At 41.5% G+C, this 16,152-nt stretch overlaps 1 protein-coding gene across 5 annotated transcripts in view; it reads right to left on the reverse strand.

Moving 5' to 3' along the window:
* The window catches only part of TMEM241 (transmembrane protein 241), a 140,070-nt gene that overhangs the window by 116,378 nt on the left and 7,540 nt on the right, over positions 1 to 16,152 (reverse strand). For 3 of the 5 annotated variants that reach the window (XM_058277545.2, XM_058277547.2, XM_058277546.2), the window contains exon 3: positions 10,962 to 11,039. The exons of 1 other annotated variant lie outside the window; for it this stretch is intronic. In XM_058277545.2, the coding sequence (XP_058133528.1) occupies positions 10,962 to 11,039 (78 nt within the window). Of the gene's footprint in view, positions 1 to 10,961; positions 11,040 to 11,599; positions 11,693 to 16,152 lie in introns of those variants that run through there. One more of the 5 variants, XM_058277550.2, reaches the window with a different exon arrangement.

The following is a 16,152-nucleotide window of genomic DNA, read 5'->3' on the forward strand; positions in this document are numbered from 1 at the left end:
TCCCTCCTGACTCAGCATCACATTCCCTTGAAAAGGCCAGCCCTTTTACTTGAACCTCAAACCCTGTGAAGATATTGTTTCTCACAGTCCGTAATTTAAAGCACGGGTCAGTGAATCCAACCAGCTGCCTGCTTCCGAAATAACTTTTTATTAGGACATAGCTGGGCTCTTGCATTCGCATATTGTCTACAGCTGCTTTTGTATGATAATGGAGAGTTGAGTAGTTGTGACAGAGATCTATGGCCCACAAAAGCTAAAATATTTACTCTCAGGCTCTTTACAGAAAGTTTGCTGACCCTGTCTTAGAACAAACAGCTTGGGGCGGCAGACTTGGCCCAGTGGTTAGGGCGTCCGTCTACCACATGGGAGGTCCGCGGTTCAAACCCAGGCCTCCTTGACCCGTGTGGAGCTGCCCATGCGCAGTGCTGATGCGCACAAGGAGTGCCCTGCCACGCAGGGGTGTCCCCAGCGTAGGGAGCCCCAAGCGCAAGGAGTGCGCCCCGTAAGGAGAGCCGCCCAGCATGAAAGAAAGTGCAGCCTGCCCAGGAATGGCGCTGCACACGCGGAGAGATGACCCAGCAAGAAGACGCAACAAAAAGAAACACAGATTCCCATGCCGCTGACAACAAAAGCAAACAAAAGAAGATGCAGCAAATAGACACAGAGGACAGACAACCAGAGTTGGGAGGGGAAGGGGAGAGAAATAAATAAATAAATCTAGAAAAAAAAGAAAAGAATAAGCAGCTTGGGTTCCTCTGGAACTTTCTAGTTACAATACACTTCACACGAAGGCAGTGCCCAGCTATACACAAAGGGTTAAAGCCCCATTTTTCAGGGCGGGTTCCTACCTTGTTCTTCCCACCTCTCTAAACATGCAGAATTGCCCCTTCTTCCCACTTCACATTTCATTCACTCGCCCAAGATTCTCAACACGTGATCCCAACTGATTTGGAAATAGAATGGCGTCACCATCATTGAGATTAAACACTGAAGGCCAAGAGGCACCACAAAGAAGCCCATTTCTCAGCCCCAACACCGCCATGGTTGGAGACCACGGCTGAAGACCACGGCTGTCTTCCCTCCAGCCGTTCAGGTCTCCCCCCTGCTGCAGCTGCAGGGGCTTGCAGTCGGGGCAGCTGCCTGCCTCCACCACCATCTCAGGTACCTCACCTTTCCCCTGGAAGGACTGAGGCTGGTGTGCACCTGACTATTAGCAGATGGACTAGAATGGAGGTGATGTCAGTGTCACACCTATTTTAAAAAGTAAAATATAAAGAAACTTGGGTCTCCCAGGTCCCTGAATAATAAGTGAGGCAGGATTAAAAAAAGAGGGTGGAGGGCACATATCTCATTTCTGATAAGTATGAGAAAGCAAATCCCAGCCCAACCTGGATTTGCCAGTATACAGTCCACGAGGGACTGTAAATCCCAGCTAACCTGGAAGACACAATGCCCTTGACCTCGGGCCTGGGGAGTTGTAGACTTAACACTGATGGCTTAGGCTTTATGGACCCAGGGTGGCAGCTCCGTGGGTGTGGTCTATGGTGTGAGTCCCACAGCCTCTGACGCCCTGGGTGTAACAGGCATGAACACACACCCATAACTGTCAGCACATGGCATTCCAGCCCTGTCTGCTGTCCAGTCCGGTGAGATCCTCGAAGATCAGCAACACCGATTCCCAAGGACCCTTCTCCCAGAAACCCCCATAGTCCCCACACCAACCCCAACTCGACTTTATTCAGCACTGGGTCCCTCCCACAGGTTTCAGTTTGTGGCCTGTGGAAGCTGTGAAAGTTGATTTTCCCCAGAAGAGTCATTTCTATATATATACTTAAAGCATTCCTTTGCAAAGAGTGCAACAGGTAAAAGTATCAGACACTCATGAACTTCAGCCCTAACTTTCCTCTGTAGGTGAAGACGACTTTTTATAAAACTCAAGAGCTACTCAAAATGAAATACCAGCCTATAAAAACATCTTTGAGAAATGCCAACCATCAGAAGCTTTGATGAAGGTGGGCTATCTCACTTAAAAACATATAATCATTAAAAAGAAGTACAATCTGGACCCTAAACAATTGGCTAATGGCTCATTTCAGTACTGAGTGATTTGGAGGTTTTATCAAAGACTGATCATATTCTGCAACAAACACCCTCAGTGGAAAGTTAAGGAGTGGGCATTGTTTTAGTTTGCCAAAGGGCTGATGATACAAAGTATCTGCAATCTGTTGGCTTTTTATAATGGGGATTTATGTGGGGTAAAAGCTTACAGTTCCAAGGTTTTGAAAAGTCCAACTCAAGGCAGTATACCAGGTGCTTTCTCACCAAGTTAGCTGCCATGTGTTAAAGTAAGATGGCAGATAATCTGCAGTCCTAGGCAGACATGCTTGGTGTCATGTGACCTGTTGCTACCAGGCATGCCAACTGGACCAGAGATGGTAGCTGATACAAAGGTCAACTGGCTGAAAAGTTCTGCACAAACAGAAAAGAGCTGTGTTGATTAGGTTTTCTTTTTAAAAAAAATTTTTTTAAACAAATCTATTTTATACGGCAGGAACAAAAATGGCAGCACTGTCTCTCTTCTTATAACTGTCTGAATGTCTGTTAACATCAAACGTAGCAAGGGGGCAGGAAATCAACCTGAGTTACGCCTCATTGACATAGTCCAATAAAAAGCCCTACAGCAATCTTAACAGGTAATCTAATCAAAGGCCCCTCAGCTGAATCTAATGCAATTAAAGGGTATCGCACCCAAAGCAATAGGTTAGTTTACAATCTTTTTCTTTTGGGGATTCATAAAATAATCTCAAACTGCCAAAGGTGTCTATTTCATATTTTAGAAATCTCTGGTCATAAAAGTATTATGACATAGGTATTTTAACTTGTAAGGTCTCATACCTGAATACTTGAGAGTTAAAAATCTGCTCTCTCATTTATAATAAACAAAAAGTGGCAAGTAGGCTAAAAATTGCTCTCAAAGTGTTTTTTTTCCAAAGATTTATTTTTTTATTTCTTTCTTTCCCCTCCCCCCCATTGTCTGCTCTCTGTGTTCATTCGCTGTGTGTTCTTCTGTGACGGCTTCTATCCTCATCAGTGGTATCGGGAATGTGTGTTTCTTTTTGTTGCATCATCTTGTTGTGTCAGCTCTGTGTGTGTGCAGTGCCATTCTTGGGCAGGCTGCACTTTCTTTCACGCTGGGCAGCTCTCCTTAAGGGGCACACTCCTTGCATATGGGGCTCCCCTACACAGGGGACACCCCTGCATGGCACAACACTCCCTGCACGCATCAGCACTGCGCAAGGGCCAGCTCCACACGGGTCAAGGAGGCCCAGGGTATGAACTGGGGACCTCCCATGTGGTAGGCGGACACCCTATCCATTGGGCCAAGTCCGCTTCCCTCAAAATATTTTTATTGGAACCACAGCTTGGCAATACAGGAACTGTAGGAATGTGTCAGAAGCCTCCAATGAAATCACACCTGACTATCCTCAGAAATGCTTAGGGAATCTAATAAAGGGTTCCATGGTCTCACTGTGCTAAGAGATGCCCACCCAGCTGAAACAGGGCACGATGTTCTATTAGTATCATATTTTGGAAACAGATGAAGACTTCAGCATCTGCTAGAAAAATCTCTTCCAATGTTCTCCGACAGCTTGCCAACAGCAGTAGCCGTCATATAATAACAAGCTTGTGGCTGAAAACAATGCTCTCTCTCCCAAGACAGAGGTTTCAGGGGTATCATCCAAGACTAAAGTGGTAAGAAGCAAGAGCCAGGGCAAAGAATCCCGGAAGGAGAGTGACTTGGTCAAGTCACTCTTGTGGAGTCAGGACAGGATGTGGCCAGAGATGGACAGACACAGCAAGTACAGCCTTTTTGCAACTTGCATTACCAAGTTCTGAGACTTGACAGGGACTCAGTGATTCTGCCAGGTGATAAGGACAGTCTAAATGAGTTCTCTGTGGCATATGCTACAATGACCTCTGGACCTCCAAACTGTCTTCCTGCTGTTGTTTAATGTTTAGTGGAGCCAAACCTTTGCTGTCTCTGCACAAGTACACTGCGCCTCAGTTCCCAAATGACATAATCAGAAAACCAAGCCCAGCAGGTAATAGCAGTCACAGCAAACACAACCCCAGCCTGGACAGACATGAAAGAACACTGGTTCTGGGTCCCTGCTGCTAGCCGTCTGGATCGTCCCTTTGCTACGGAGCCGCAGTCACTGGAAATCCTGAGCTGTGCCAATAAGGAGATGGGAAGTTTCAATGAACTGGCATCGTGTGAGGCTGTGAAACTGCCTCAGCAAGTCCAGAAGGTAGAGGTGAAAAGGACTCTAAGTTTAGTATGGGGGCTAAAACAGGGGCGTGCACACAGGTCTCCTGAGATGAGCGGGACCTCGAGTCAGAGCTCAAATGACAACAGTGCCTAGTGGGCCTCAAATTTCTACAGTCTGATGTCCATTCTTCCAGGGAAACAAACTTGAGAGTCTTTGACTTCCCCTGATTCTACCAGTCACTACCCCTCCCTCCCAAAAAAAGACAATAAAAGTAATAGTGGCATTGCTTTTAAGGAAACAGGAGAAAAATGATTTTTAAGACTATTGTTAATCTGTGAATTTTTCACATAAATATAATTACAAGATAATAATTATGTACTGATTTTGATGAGCCTTTATACTTGGCATTGTTTCTAAATGACTAAAGGCTTTTGGGATGTTGTGATGGAATGAATGCATTTTGCATATAGGAAAAAAGATGTCTTTTGAGGGTCCAGGGAGTACAGTGTGGTGGTTTGGAACTGTATGTGCCCCAGAAAAATGTTCTTAACTTTAATCCGTTTCTGTGGGTGTGAACCCATTGCACATAAGAACTTCTGACAACCTTACTTCACTTAAGGTGTGGCCCGGCTCAAGCAGGATGGGCCCTAATCCTATTACTGAAGTCCCTTACAAGTGAGATTTCAGAAAGAGAAAAAGCCACAGGGAGTGAGAAGCTAAACAGGAACAAAAGCCGGAAGAGAAGGGAGAAATCATGAGATGTCACCATGCGTCTTGCCATGTGACAAACTAAGGACCAAGGATCACCAGCAGCCAGTCCCAGCATACCACTGTCTTCAGGAAGAAAGCATACTCTTTATGATATCTTGATTTGTACTTTCTAGTAGCCTCAAAATCATAGGCTAACAAATTACCATTATTTAAGCAGACCCATTGCATGTATTTGCCTGAGCAGCCCAGGAAACTAAAATTGTAATACTGTCAAAACAACTATCAGGCCAGTGCTCGCTTGACCAAACTGGAAACCTAGCTAAGTTGATACATGAGCTTAACCCTCACAAGGGCCAATTTTTGAAATATACTTACATGAGCCTTGGGTCTTTGTCAACATTTTCATTCCCCTAATAATATCACCCATTAATTTTCTGCAATGATTGCCAGCAGGGAAAGAGAACTTGAAAAACAAGAAATAACATCCATGCAAAATATCTTCTAGAAGAACACATCCACCATCATGTCAATGATAAGCTTCATGGGTGTGAAAACTGGCCATCCAAACAGGGACGTCATGAATTCAGCATGATCACTTAACTGCAGTTAGAGTCCCAGGAGATAGTATGGCATAGTTTGGCTTTAGAGAAGAAATTAACCTAAGCTCAAAATCCTAATATGAGTTTTTATGAAAATACATTTGCATAAGTCTGGCTCATATACCTAGTCTTTGGAACATAATGTAATCTTCAAAATTAAACAGATAGTTCTGCAGTTGAGCTGGGACAAAAGAGAAAATCTATGTGCATGCAGGGGGTATTTCACCATGGATCTGTAACTAACATGGGAAAGATTACCAGAGACTCTCATTAAAGGATCAGTCTAGAATTCATATTAGAGCAACTAATGAATAAAGGAATGTGCCAACATTTGTAGCCTCTTATCTTCTTAAGAACAGCAGAGAGCTCACACTGGAGAGGAATGCTTTCAATGTAGTTATTTTGCAGACATGGAAAACCCATGTTGATCAGCACTGGTGGTCCCAGTCCAAATCTGACAGCCAATTCCCTCATTCTAGTTCAACCTTCTGCTTCTGGGGGGGACCACATTTAGCCGTTTAGAGTCAAGAAGTTTCGTTATTTAAGTAAATATTGGAACTATCACAGGCCTTGTGAATTGAGGGCCCCTATTTGTTTAAATGAAGGCCCAGTTCTCACTGGGGCTTCATTCCCACCACAACAATAGAGTATAAATTAAGATCTGTGTTTATATCACATATAAAATCCCCAAAAATCTGTACTTTATCAAGCTGAGGATGCCATACCTTGGAAATGTACAATGACCACTTAATCAACTGTAATGATTATTTTTTTATCTCATCTTTTTTTTTATTAGAGCAAAGGTTTACAGAAAAATCATGCAGAAAGTACAGTTTCCATACACAACCCCACAAACAGTTTTCCCTATTAACATTTTACATTACTGTGGTTGCTGTTGATGAATCAATATTACTATATTGTTGCTGTTGATGAATCAATATTACTATAATTATATTACCAATAGCCCATAGTTTTTATTAGGGTTTGCACTCTTCATGTTGTACAGTTCTATGGGCTGGTTTTTTTATTTTTTATTTTGGGAGCATGTATAGCTCAGTGGTTGAATGCCTGCTTCCCATATATAAGGTCCCAGGTTCAATCCCCGGTACTTCCTAAAAATATATATAAAAACATTTTTTAAAAAGATAAAATAAAAATACATAAATTCTAATATATATACAACCTAAAATTCCCCATTTTAACCACTTTCAAATATATAATCCACTGCTGTTAGTCACATTTACAATGTTTGCTATCATCACTACCATCCATTACCAAACCTTTTCCATCACCCAAAACAGAAGCTCTGTACCAATTAAACATTAGCTCCCTATAACCCATCACAATCCCTGCTTGCCTCTGGTATCCTGTAATTTATTTCTGACTCTACAAATGGGCATAGTCCAGTTATTTCATATAAGTGAGATTATACAATGTTTGTCCTTTTGTGTCTGGCTTATTTCACTCAACAAGATGTCTCCAAAATTCATCCACATTGTTGCAAGCATCAGAACTTCATTCCTTTTCATAGCTAAATAAAATTCCATCATATGACTATTTCACATTTTGTTTCTCCATTCATCTGTCAGTGGACACTTGGGTTGTTCCCACATTTTAGCAATTGTAAATAATGCCCTATGAACATCAGTGTAAAAAAATGTTTGAGTCCCTGAGTTCAATTCTTTTGGGTATCACCTATAAATAGGATTGCCAGTCACATGGTAGTTTTTCTTTTTTTAGGAGGTGCCAGGACCTCATACATGCAAAGCAGGAGCTTAACCACTGAGCTACACCTGCACCCTTTTATGGTAATTTTATACCTAACTTTCTGAGGTACTGCCCAATTGTTTTTCATAGTCACTGCACCATTTTACATTCCCACCAAAAGTATACAAGGGTTCCTATTTCTCCATAGCCAATACTTATTATTTTTCAGTATTTAATAATAGCCATTCCAGTGCGTATGAAGTGGTACCTCATTGTGGTTCTGATTTGCATTTCCCTGACGGCTAATAATGTTGAGCACCCTTTCGTGCGCTTATTAGCCCTTTGTGTATCTTCTTTACAGAAATGTCTAGTCAAGTCCTTCGCTCATTTTTTAAAAATTGGGTTTTTGTCTTTTTGTTATTGAGTTGTAGGAATTATTTATATATTCTGGATATTAAACCCTTATCAGATACATGGTTTCCAAATATTTTCTCCCATTCTGTAGGTTGTCTTTTCACTTTCTTCATAAGTCTTCTGATGCACAAAAGCTTTTAGTTTTGATAAAGTCCAATTTATCTATTTTGTTGTGGAACTACTGTGATTAGTAATGGGAGAAATTGTAATATTGATGTGGAGAAAGCGGCCACGGTAGCTGGTGAGGATAGGGAGAGGGAAGAAGAGCTATGATGTGGGGGCATTTTCAGGACTTGAAGTTGTCCTGGGTGGTACTGCAGGGACAGATGCTGGGCATTTGTATGTCCTGCCATGGCCCACTGGGTGGACTGGGGCAAGAGTGTAAACTACAATGTAAACCATTATCCATGTGGTGCAGGAGTGCTCCAAAATGTAATTAACCAAATGCAATGAATGTCCCATGATGATGAAAGAGGTTGTTGATGTGGGAGGAGTGGGGTGAGGGGGGTGGGGAGTATGTGGGGACCTCTTATATTTTTTTAATGTAACATTAAAAAAAAAATAAAGAGTTAAAAAAAAAAAAAAAAAAGAATCTACTGCCTAGTACATAGTCCTGAAAATGTTCCCCTATGTTTTCTTCTAGGAGTTTTATCATTGTCGTTCTTCTTTTTGGGTATTTGATCCATTTAGAGTTAATTTTTGTATATGGTGTAAGATATGGATTTACTTTTATTCTTTTGCATGTGGATATCCAGTTTTCCCAAAACACCATTTGTTAGAGACTATTTTTACCCCACTGAGTGGACTTGGCATCCTTATCAAAAATCAGTTAGTCATGGATGTGAGGGTGTGATTAATTTTATGTCACCTTGGCTATGGGGTCCAATTATTTGGTTAAACACTAGTCTATATATTCCTGTGAAAGTATTTCATAGATAGGATTAACATCTCTAAGCAGTTGACCTTAAGTAGATTGCTCTCTTTAATGTGGGTGGGTCTCAATCAGTTGGAGGCCTTAAGAAGAAAGGAACTTGGTGATGACTGTAGTTAAAAGTGCAAATTTAAGAATGTTCTTCCATGAACTAGAACAAATGTATGTCACTATTACAAGGTATTAATAATAGGGTGGTAGATGGGGAAAAATACAATTAATGCAAACTATGGACTTTAGTTAACAGTAATATATTTTTTCATCAGCTGTAAAAAGGTACTAAGGGTCAATTAAATGGGGGTATAAGGAGTATGGGGTTTTTCTTATTGGAGTAATAAAAATGTAATACAATTGATTGTGGTAATGAATGTACAACTCTGTGATTATACTGACAGCCACTGACCATACACATTACATGGATTGCATGGTGTGTAAATAAAATGGTCATTGTTTTTTAAAAACAACAAATAAACTGAGGTTTTCCAGAGAAGTGCCTCAAGACTGTAACATCAACTCTTGCCCAATTTCCAGCCTGCCCGCCCTACAGATTTCAAACTTTCCAGTCCCCACAATCTCAGTAGCCAATTCCTTAAAACAAATCTCTTAATATAATATACAAACATCTTTTGGTTCTTTTCTCTGAAGACCCTGTCTGATACATGAACTAATCCTTTGGATTATTTAGGCATCTGGTGTGGAACACTACCTTTTTCATAAAATGGACTATGATGTAACAGTCAGGTAATTTAATTCATACCTCTGTTCCCAGGGCCTCTCCTTTATAAAATCTCTTAACACTAGGTTTTTGCCCTCCAGTTTTGTATTTTCAGAAACAGCCATAATTATTAATATTTATAATGGACACATTCTCAAAGACTTTCCAGAGTGTCAAGCAAGGGGACAGTTTAGCAATTAACTGGTTAATCTAATTAATGGAAATGCTAGGAAAATTTGGGCCATAAGATCAACAATTTGGCCTGATCATTCAGTTGTGATGTTTAACTTATTCATATAAACCTTGGCTTAAATTTTCTTTTCACTTTGCACATGACTTCAGGCTAGGAATGATGTTCGCAAGGAATCAGGAAGATTACTCTGGCAGGAGTCAATGACCAATTCAGATATAATTTTGGATGAAAAATGTCCTGGCTTTTCAGATTTCTTTTAAACCTCTTTGAAAAGACGGTTTAACAGATTCATAACAACTGATAAATGTGTGATCTGGATCAGAAATTTTTAGGAGGCAGGAGGGCTATAAAGGGTACTATTGATAAAAATTGTAAAAATATGAATATAGTCTGTAGATTAGGTAAATAAAATTGTATCGAAGTTAATTTCCTGGGATGTAGACGTGGCTCAACTGATAGAGTGTCCATCTACCATATGGAGGGTCCAGGGTTCGATCCCCAGGGCCTTCCTGACCCGTGTGGTAAGCTGGCCCACACACAGTGCTGCCACGCGCAAGGAGTGTCGCCCCATGCAGGGATACCCCTGTGTAGGGGTGCCCCACGCGCAAGGAGTGCGCCCCACAAGGAGAGCTGCCCTATGAAAAAAGCATAGCCTGCCCAGGAGTGGCACCACACACACGGAGAGCTGACGCGGCAAGATAACGCAACAAAAAGAGACACAGTTTCCCAATGCTGCTGCATGATGCAAGCGGATACAGAAAAACTCATAGCGAATGGACACACAGAGCAGAAAACAGGGGGGAAGGGGAGAGAAATAAATAAAATAAATCTTTAAAAAAACAAAAACAAAGTTAATTTCCTGATTTTGTTAACTGTACTATAGTCATTAAGAGAAGGTCCTTGCTCTTAGGAAATACACACTAAAGAATTTAGAAGTAAAGAGGGATCTTGTCTTCAACTTACTCTTAAATAGTTAAGAAAAAATATATGTGTATATATACATATCAAGAGAAAATGATAAAAAGAAATGTGGTAAAATAATAACAATTGGGGAATTTGAGTAAAGGGTGTAAGAGTTCTTTGCATTATTCTAAAAGTTGGAAATAATTTCAAAATAAAAAAAATCGCCTAACAAATTTTAAAGCTGATTTAATAACTCATTCATACTGATCTTATATCCTAAAAGAAAGCCAAATTAACAAGGTGTTATAAATTGTGTATCAGTTAATTTTAATAGTATACATGTGGCACTGCTAACCAGAAAAACACTACTTGAGTTTTATCTAAGGTCAGAAAGGAATTAGGAGGACGAACAAATCAAACAAACATCTGTGTTTCCCTATGTAAACCACAAGAAATTTAATAATATAAAACGTAAGTAGGGTATGAATCATGAATCATGCAGAAGAGTTTGTTATACCTGGAATTGCTGTTGATCTCCACCCAGCCCAGTTTCCATGACACATGAAGCAAAAGTCCACCAATTAAAGTCTGCCACCTGAAATGGATAAGTACCAAAGTGATTTAACTGGGTGCTACATTCTCAAATACTACCCAACCCTCATAGATTGGCTGACTGACAAACACGCACATTCAACCCTTCTAAAAACCTGTTCTCCCACGCCCTCCTATCAACCCATTTCTCAGATCTTCCTTCTCAATCTCTACTGTTCCCTTGAGTCTAGTTCCTCTGAGTGCTGACACTGATGATCTCTTCCTACGACAGACTTTTTCCTAAACTGCCCGCAGCCACTGCCTCAGCACAAATGATTCCCCAATCCCTGTTCTCACCCAGGCCCCACCACCCTGAATCCCCCAGATCCCAATTTAACATGCCTAGACATAAACTTGAACTTCCCCATCCCCACCCTGACCTTCCTCTTAATATCCCCAATTGGCCCAATCAGAAACATAGACGTCATCCAAGCCCTTCCCTCCCTCCTCTTCTCCCTCCATCTTCCTTACTTCCCTGCAAAATCCCAGAAAGGACCCTCAAATCCAGGCCCTCCCCTCCATCCCTCAGGCTCTGCCTGAAGTCAGGCTCTGCTGGGCTCACACCTGGCCATCACATTATTCCCTCATTGGTGGTCCTCTCCCTGCAGAGTGGTCCTGCAGCATCCATTCTCTACCCTGCAGTCATGGGGTTCATCCTACAATGCAATTTTTTTTTCACTTTCAGTTCATTTTATTTTTTAATAATTTTTTAAATTTTTAAATTTTTATTTTTTTATTTGTGCTGCTTTCTTCTCAATGCCATAGACAGCAGCTCTCAGCCTCTTTTCTACCCCACCCCGTAAGCACGCAGAGGTTAGGGGCACTCCAGATTATGAATACCCCTCCCACTCCAGGCTGCAAAGCAAATCAAAATGCCAGATGAGTCAGAGGGCTAGTTTAGGCAAAACTATTCTGTTCCACTCGAATTGCTTTTTATTTTAAGTGACTCATTCATGAATTTCAGGGCCTGTGTCAATAGAAGGGATATGAATGGAAGTCCAGCTATAAATTACACTTACAACGAAACATATTTATGTACCATTTTGTATCTCCTAAGCAGCCAGCAGGCTGCCTAAGCTACAAGGTAAGGGCAAGTCATGTCTTTGAATCTGTGTAATTCTCACCCCTCCCCGCTTTTTCTTTTTTCCACCTAGCACACAGAACAAACTTTCTACAAACTCACAGATGACTTGCAACACCTCAGCGCAGAAGTGATTGCCACACCCATGTGTTGCATTACTGCAGTGGAGAACCCTGGGCTGCAGGATAAAGTCACGGTGACACACGAGCCCCCAGGGACCTGCACCTGCTCCTCTGGAGGATCAGCTCCGTCCTTCCAGCCACACGGCCCGCCCACGGCCTCAGGAACGTGCCAGGCTGTGTCAGGCTCCTGGAGCGTGCACACTGGACGCTGTCTTCCTTGTCTCCCCTGGGTCCTGGGAACACCTGCTCCTCCTCTAAGACCCAGTTTTGTTTTGTTTTTTTGGTTTTTTTTAACATTTTTAATTTATTTCTCTCCTCCTCTCCCCTCCCCCCAGTTGTCTGCTCTCTGTGTCCATTTGCTGTGTGTTCTTCTGTGACCGCTTCTATTCTTATCAGCGGCACCAGGAATCTGTGTTTTTTTGTTGTGTCATCTTGTTGTTGTGTCAGCTCTCCATGTGTGCGGCACCATTCCTGGGCAGGCTGCACTTTCTTTCGTGCTGGGCGGCTCTCCTTACAGGGCATACTCCTTGCACGTGGGGCTCCCCTATGCAGGGGACACCCCTGCGTGGCAGGGCACTCCTTGCACACATCAGCACTGCACATGGGCCAGCTCCACACGGATCTAGGAGGCCCGGGGTTTGAACCGCAGACCTCCCATGTGGTAGGCAGACGCCCTATCCATTGGGCCAAGTCCACTTCCCTAAGACCCAGTTTTGATGCCTCCTTTGTGACTCCTTCACTGACCCAGTCAAGCAGAACTATCCCTCCATAATAGCCTCTGGGCCACTGTATGGATTGTGGCGCTCCCACACAGCACTGCAGTTATTTGTTTTTTATTGACACTGCCAACTACACTGCAAATCTCTTCATTATTAAAATAAGACTATGCCTATACATAGTGCAGAGCAGGCACTCCAAAAAATGTTAGCTGAACAAACAGATGAATCAACTGGAAGAGTCTCCAACCTTGAAGCACACATTAGCATACATTCTTATAGAACAAAGTTAGAAATGATTGAGGGCTCTTTACCATCTGTAGCTTTCAGGGAAAATATTGGGGCTCTGAACCCCAGAGACAAGCATTTTTATCACAAGACCACCTGTTGCATCCGGAAATGTTGTGAAGGGAAGTTCAGATAAAAATTGCATTTAGAATAACATGACAAATATTTATGTGCTGTTTCATATTCTGTAAGCAATTTCTGGCTACGTAAGGCTCCATGGTCAGGAAATATTTTTATCCTGGTACCTTGTTTAATTTCTAAATTCTCTGTTTTGTTTTTTTCCCATCTACCATATAGAACAAAAACCACAGCCTTGATCTCATACCTATTTTGGAGAGCATGACTTAATTCTGCTCTTTGGGCCCCCCATATGCCTTTGAAAAGCACTTCCAAGACATGGCTTTCTACAAACTTATTTTTCACAAGTAGCAAAACCAAGTGTAAGGCCATGTAGAGGGTTAAATACAGAATTAATCACACATTTAACAATATTCATTGAGCAATGAATACCTACAAGCTGTCGGGAGCTGAGCTGGCTCGGGAACGATGTTAGTTTGTAGAAGATACCAGCTGTGCCCTCAAACAGCACGGTCTAAGCCAGGGGTTCTTAACAAGGGGTCCATGAGCTTGAATTTAGATTAGAAAAAACATTATTCTTGTGGGGACGTGTTGATGCAGGCGTGATACTTTTATTAAATAATACACAGTATAGTGTGGACTTAGTTAGGGGTCTGTGGTTTTTACCTGACAGGCAAAGGGGTCCATGGAACAAAAAAGGTTAAGAACCCCTGGTCTAAGCAGTGACTCTCAACTAAGCGATTTGTTCTCCAGTGGTGTTGGCAATGTCTGAAGACCCTCTCAGTTGTCACTACCCGGAGCAGGGAGTGTGCTACTGGCACCTAGTGTGGGACCTAGCTCAGGATACTGCTACACATCCTACAATGCACAGGACAGTCTCCTTCAACAAAGGATTACCCATCTCCCGAAGTCAACAGTGCTGAGGTTGAGAAACCCTGACCTAGACGGAAGTAAGGTAATTAACGGATAATTACCATAAAGGTTGATAAAGCCCTCACAGCGAGATACCAAGTATTACAAGCAACTCTAGCAAGGGCAACTTGCTAGCATGGAGAGTTGGGTAAGGCTTCCTAGAGGAAGTAAATTTGAGCAAAAATAAGAATGCCCAAAGCAGAGGATAAAGAATGGACAAAGGCCCAAAGGTGAGAGGGCCAGTGGCTTTTTGAAGCTCTCAGAGAAGTTCTACTGGTCTGGAGCTCAGCATTAGATTATCTGTGGGCGAGTGGCAGAGCTAACACTGGGGAGAACGGGCTGCTGGAAGAGGGTAGGGCCACCATGTCCAGGAAATTCAAACCGGAAGCCACGGATGGGTCTCTTTTTAATGTAACACTATCACATTTACATTTGGAAAGCTTACTCTCGTTATGAGGGAGAGAAGTTTTTGAGAGAAGCAATACTAGAGGCAGGGAAGCAAGTTAGGAGGTTGTTAGAGTAATTTGAGAGCTGACAGTCACCCCAGAAGGGGCGATGGGGATGAAGAAGGTGGACAGAGTCTAAAGATATGTCAGTGGTTCTGGTGGTTAGTTGGATGTTGGGGATGAAGGAGACAAAGGAATCAAGAATAACTAATTCCCAGGTTACTGGGAGGCTACTGGAAAGCGAGAGTACCATTTATGGCAGGTAAATTTAAGGGGCAGACAGAAGAGGAAAGCAAACTCCATTAGAGTAGGGATGTTTGTCTTCTTCAATGATGTATTCCAAGTGTCTAAAACTGAGTCTAGTACACAGTATAGTATGCACTCAAGAAATATTTGTAGCCCCAGTAGCCCCTACTCTTTGCCAGGAACTGTTCTAGGTACTGGAGATAATCCAGTGACAAAAAGGATTTTAAAAATTCCTGCCCCCATCAAGCATGCAGTCTACTGGGGGAGGGGCATTGGGTCGGACCCATTCATAGCCAGGAAAGGAAAAGGCAAGCCGGATGTAAATGTCGTGTTTTCCAACATAAATTCAGCAGAGCCCTCGACCTGAAGAGAAACGAGAGTTCCATCCAGATCAGAAAACCCTTTCTACTCACCAAAGAAAAAAAAATCCCAGCTTTATTGACTGAAATATACGTACTCATAGAAAATATTTTTTAAGTTCTGCTATGAAATACTGGGGAGCAGGAGAACCAGACAAAGTAATTCTAAAGTTCACCTGAAATAACACATTGGTCATAATAGAAAGAGCATTTTTAAAAACAATAAGAATGAAGGCTGACTTGCTGTACCACATTTTGAAATGCTATAATAATGTAAACAATTTAGCACTAGCCCCCTCCATAAAAATGGACAAATAAGTTCCCCCAGAAATAGGCCCAAGAGAAATAATTTTATACATGCTATTAATAAATCAAAGGTGAAAAAAAAAATCATACAATAAAACACAATGAATGAGGTTAGTATAAATTAGTTAACTACTGAGGAAAGGATTTCCTCATATCACCAACATATACTAAAATAAAACAATGATGATTAAAACTTGAATAAAGCTTTAATGAAATACTGGTGAATATTTATAAGATCTCAGGATGGGGAAGAAAACCCACAAAAACAGTGTAGGAAATCACAAAATAATATATCTGTCCACATAAAAATAAGGCATTTAAAAAATCAAAATAATTATAAATAAAATTAAAAGGAAAATAAACAAATTGGGGAAAAATACTTCCAATAAACATGATGGACAAGGATATGCCATTCTTAAAATTATAAAGGACCCATTAAAACTAAGAAAAATACTTAAACCTCAAAAAGAATGGGCAAAAGACAAAATAGACAAATCAGAGAAAAACAGATACAAGTATATAATAAATATAAGAAAACTGTCCAACTTTATGAATAATCTAAG

Source organism: Dasypus novemcinctus, chromosome 16 (genome assembly GCF_030445035.2).
Source record: "Dasypus novemcinctus isolate mDasNov1 chromosome 16, mDasNov1.1.hap2, whole genome shotgun sequence".
Taxonomy (NCBI): Eukaryota; Metazoa; Chordata; class Mammalia; order Cingulata; family Dasypodidae; genus Dasypus; species Dasypus novemcinctus.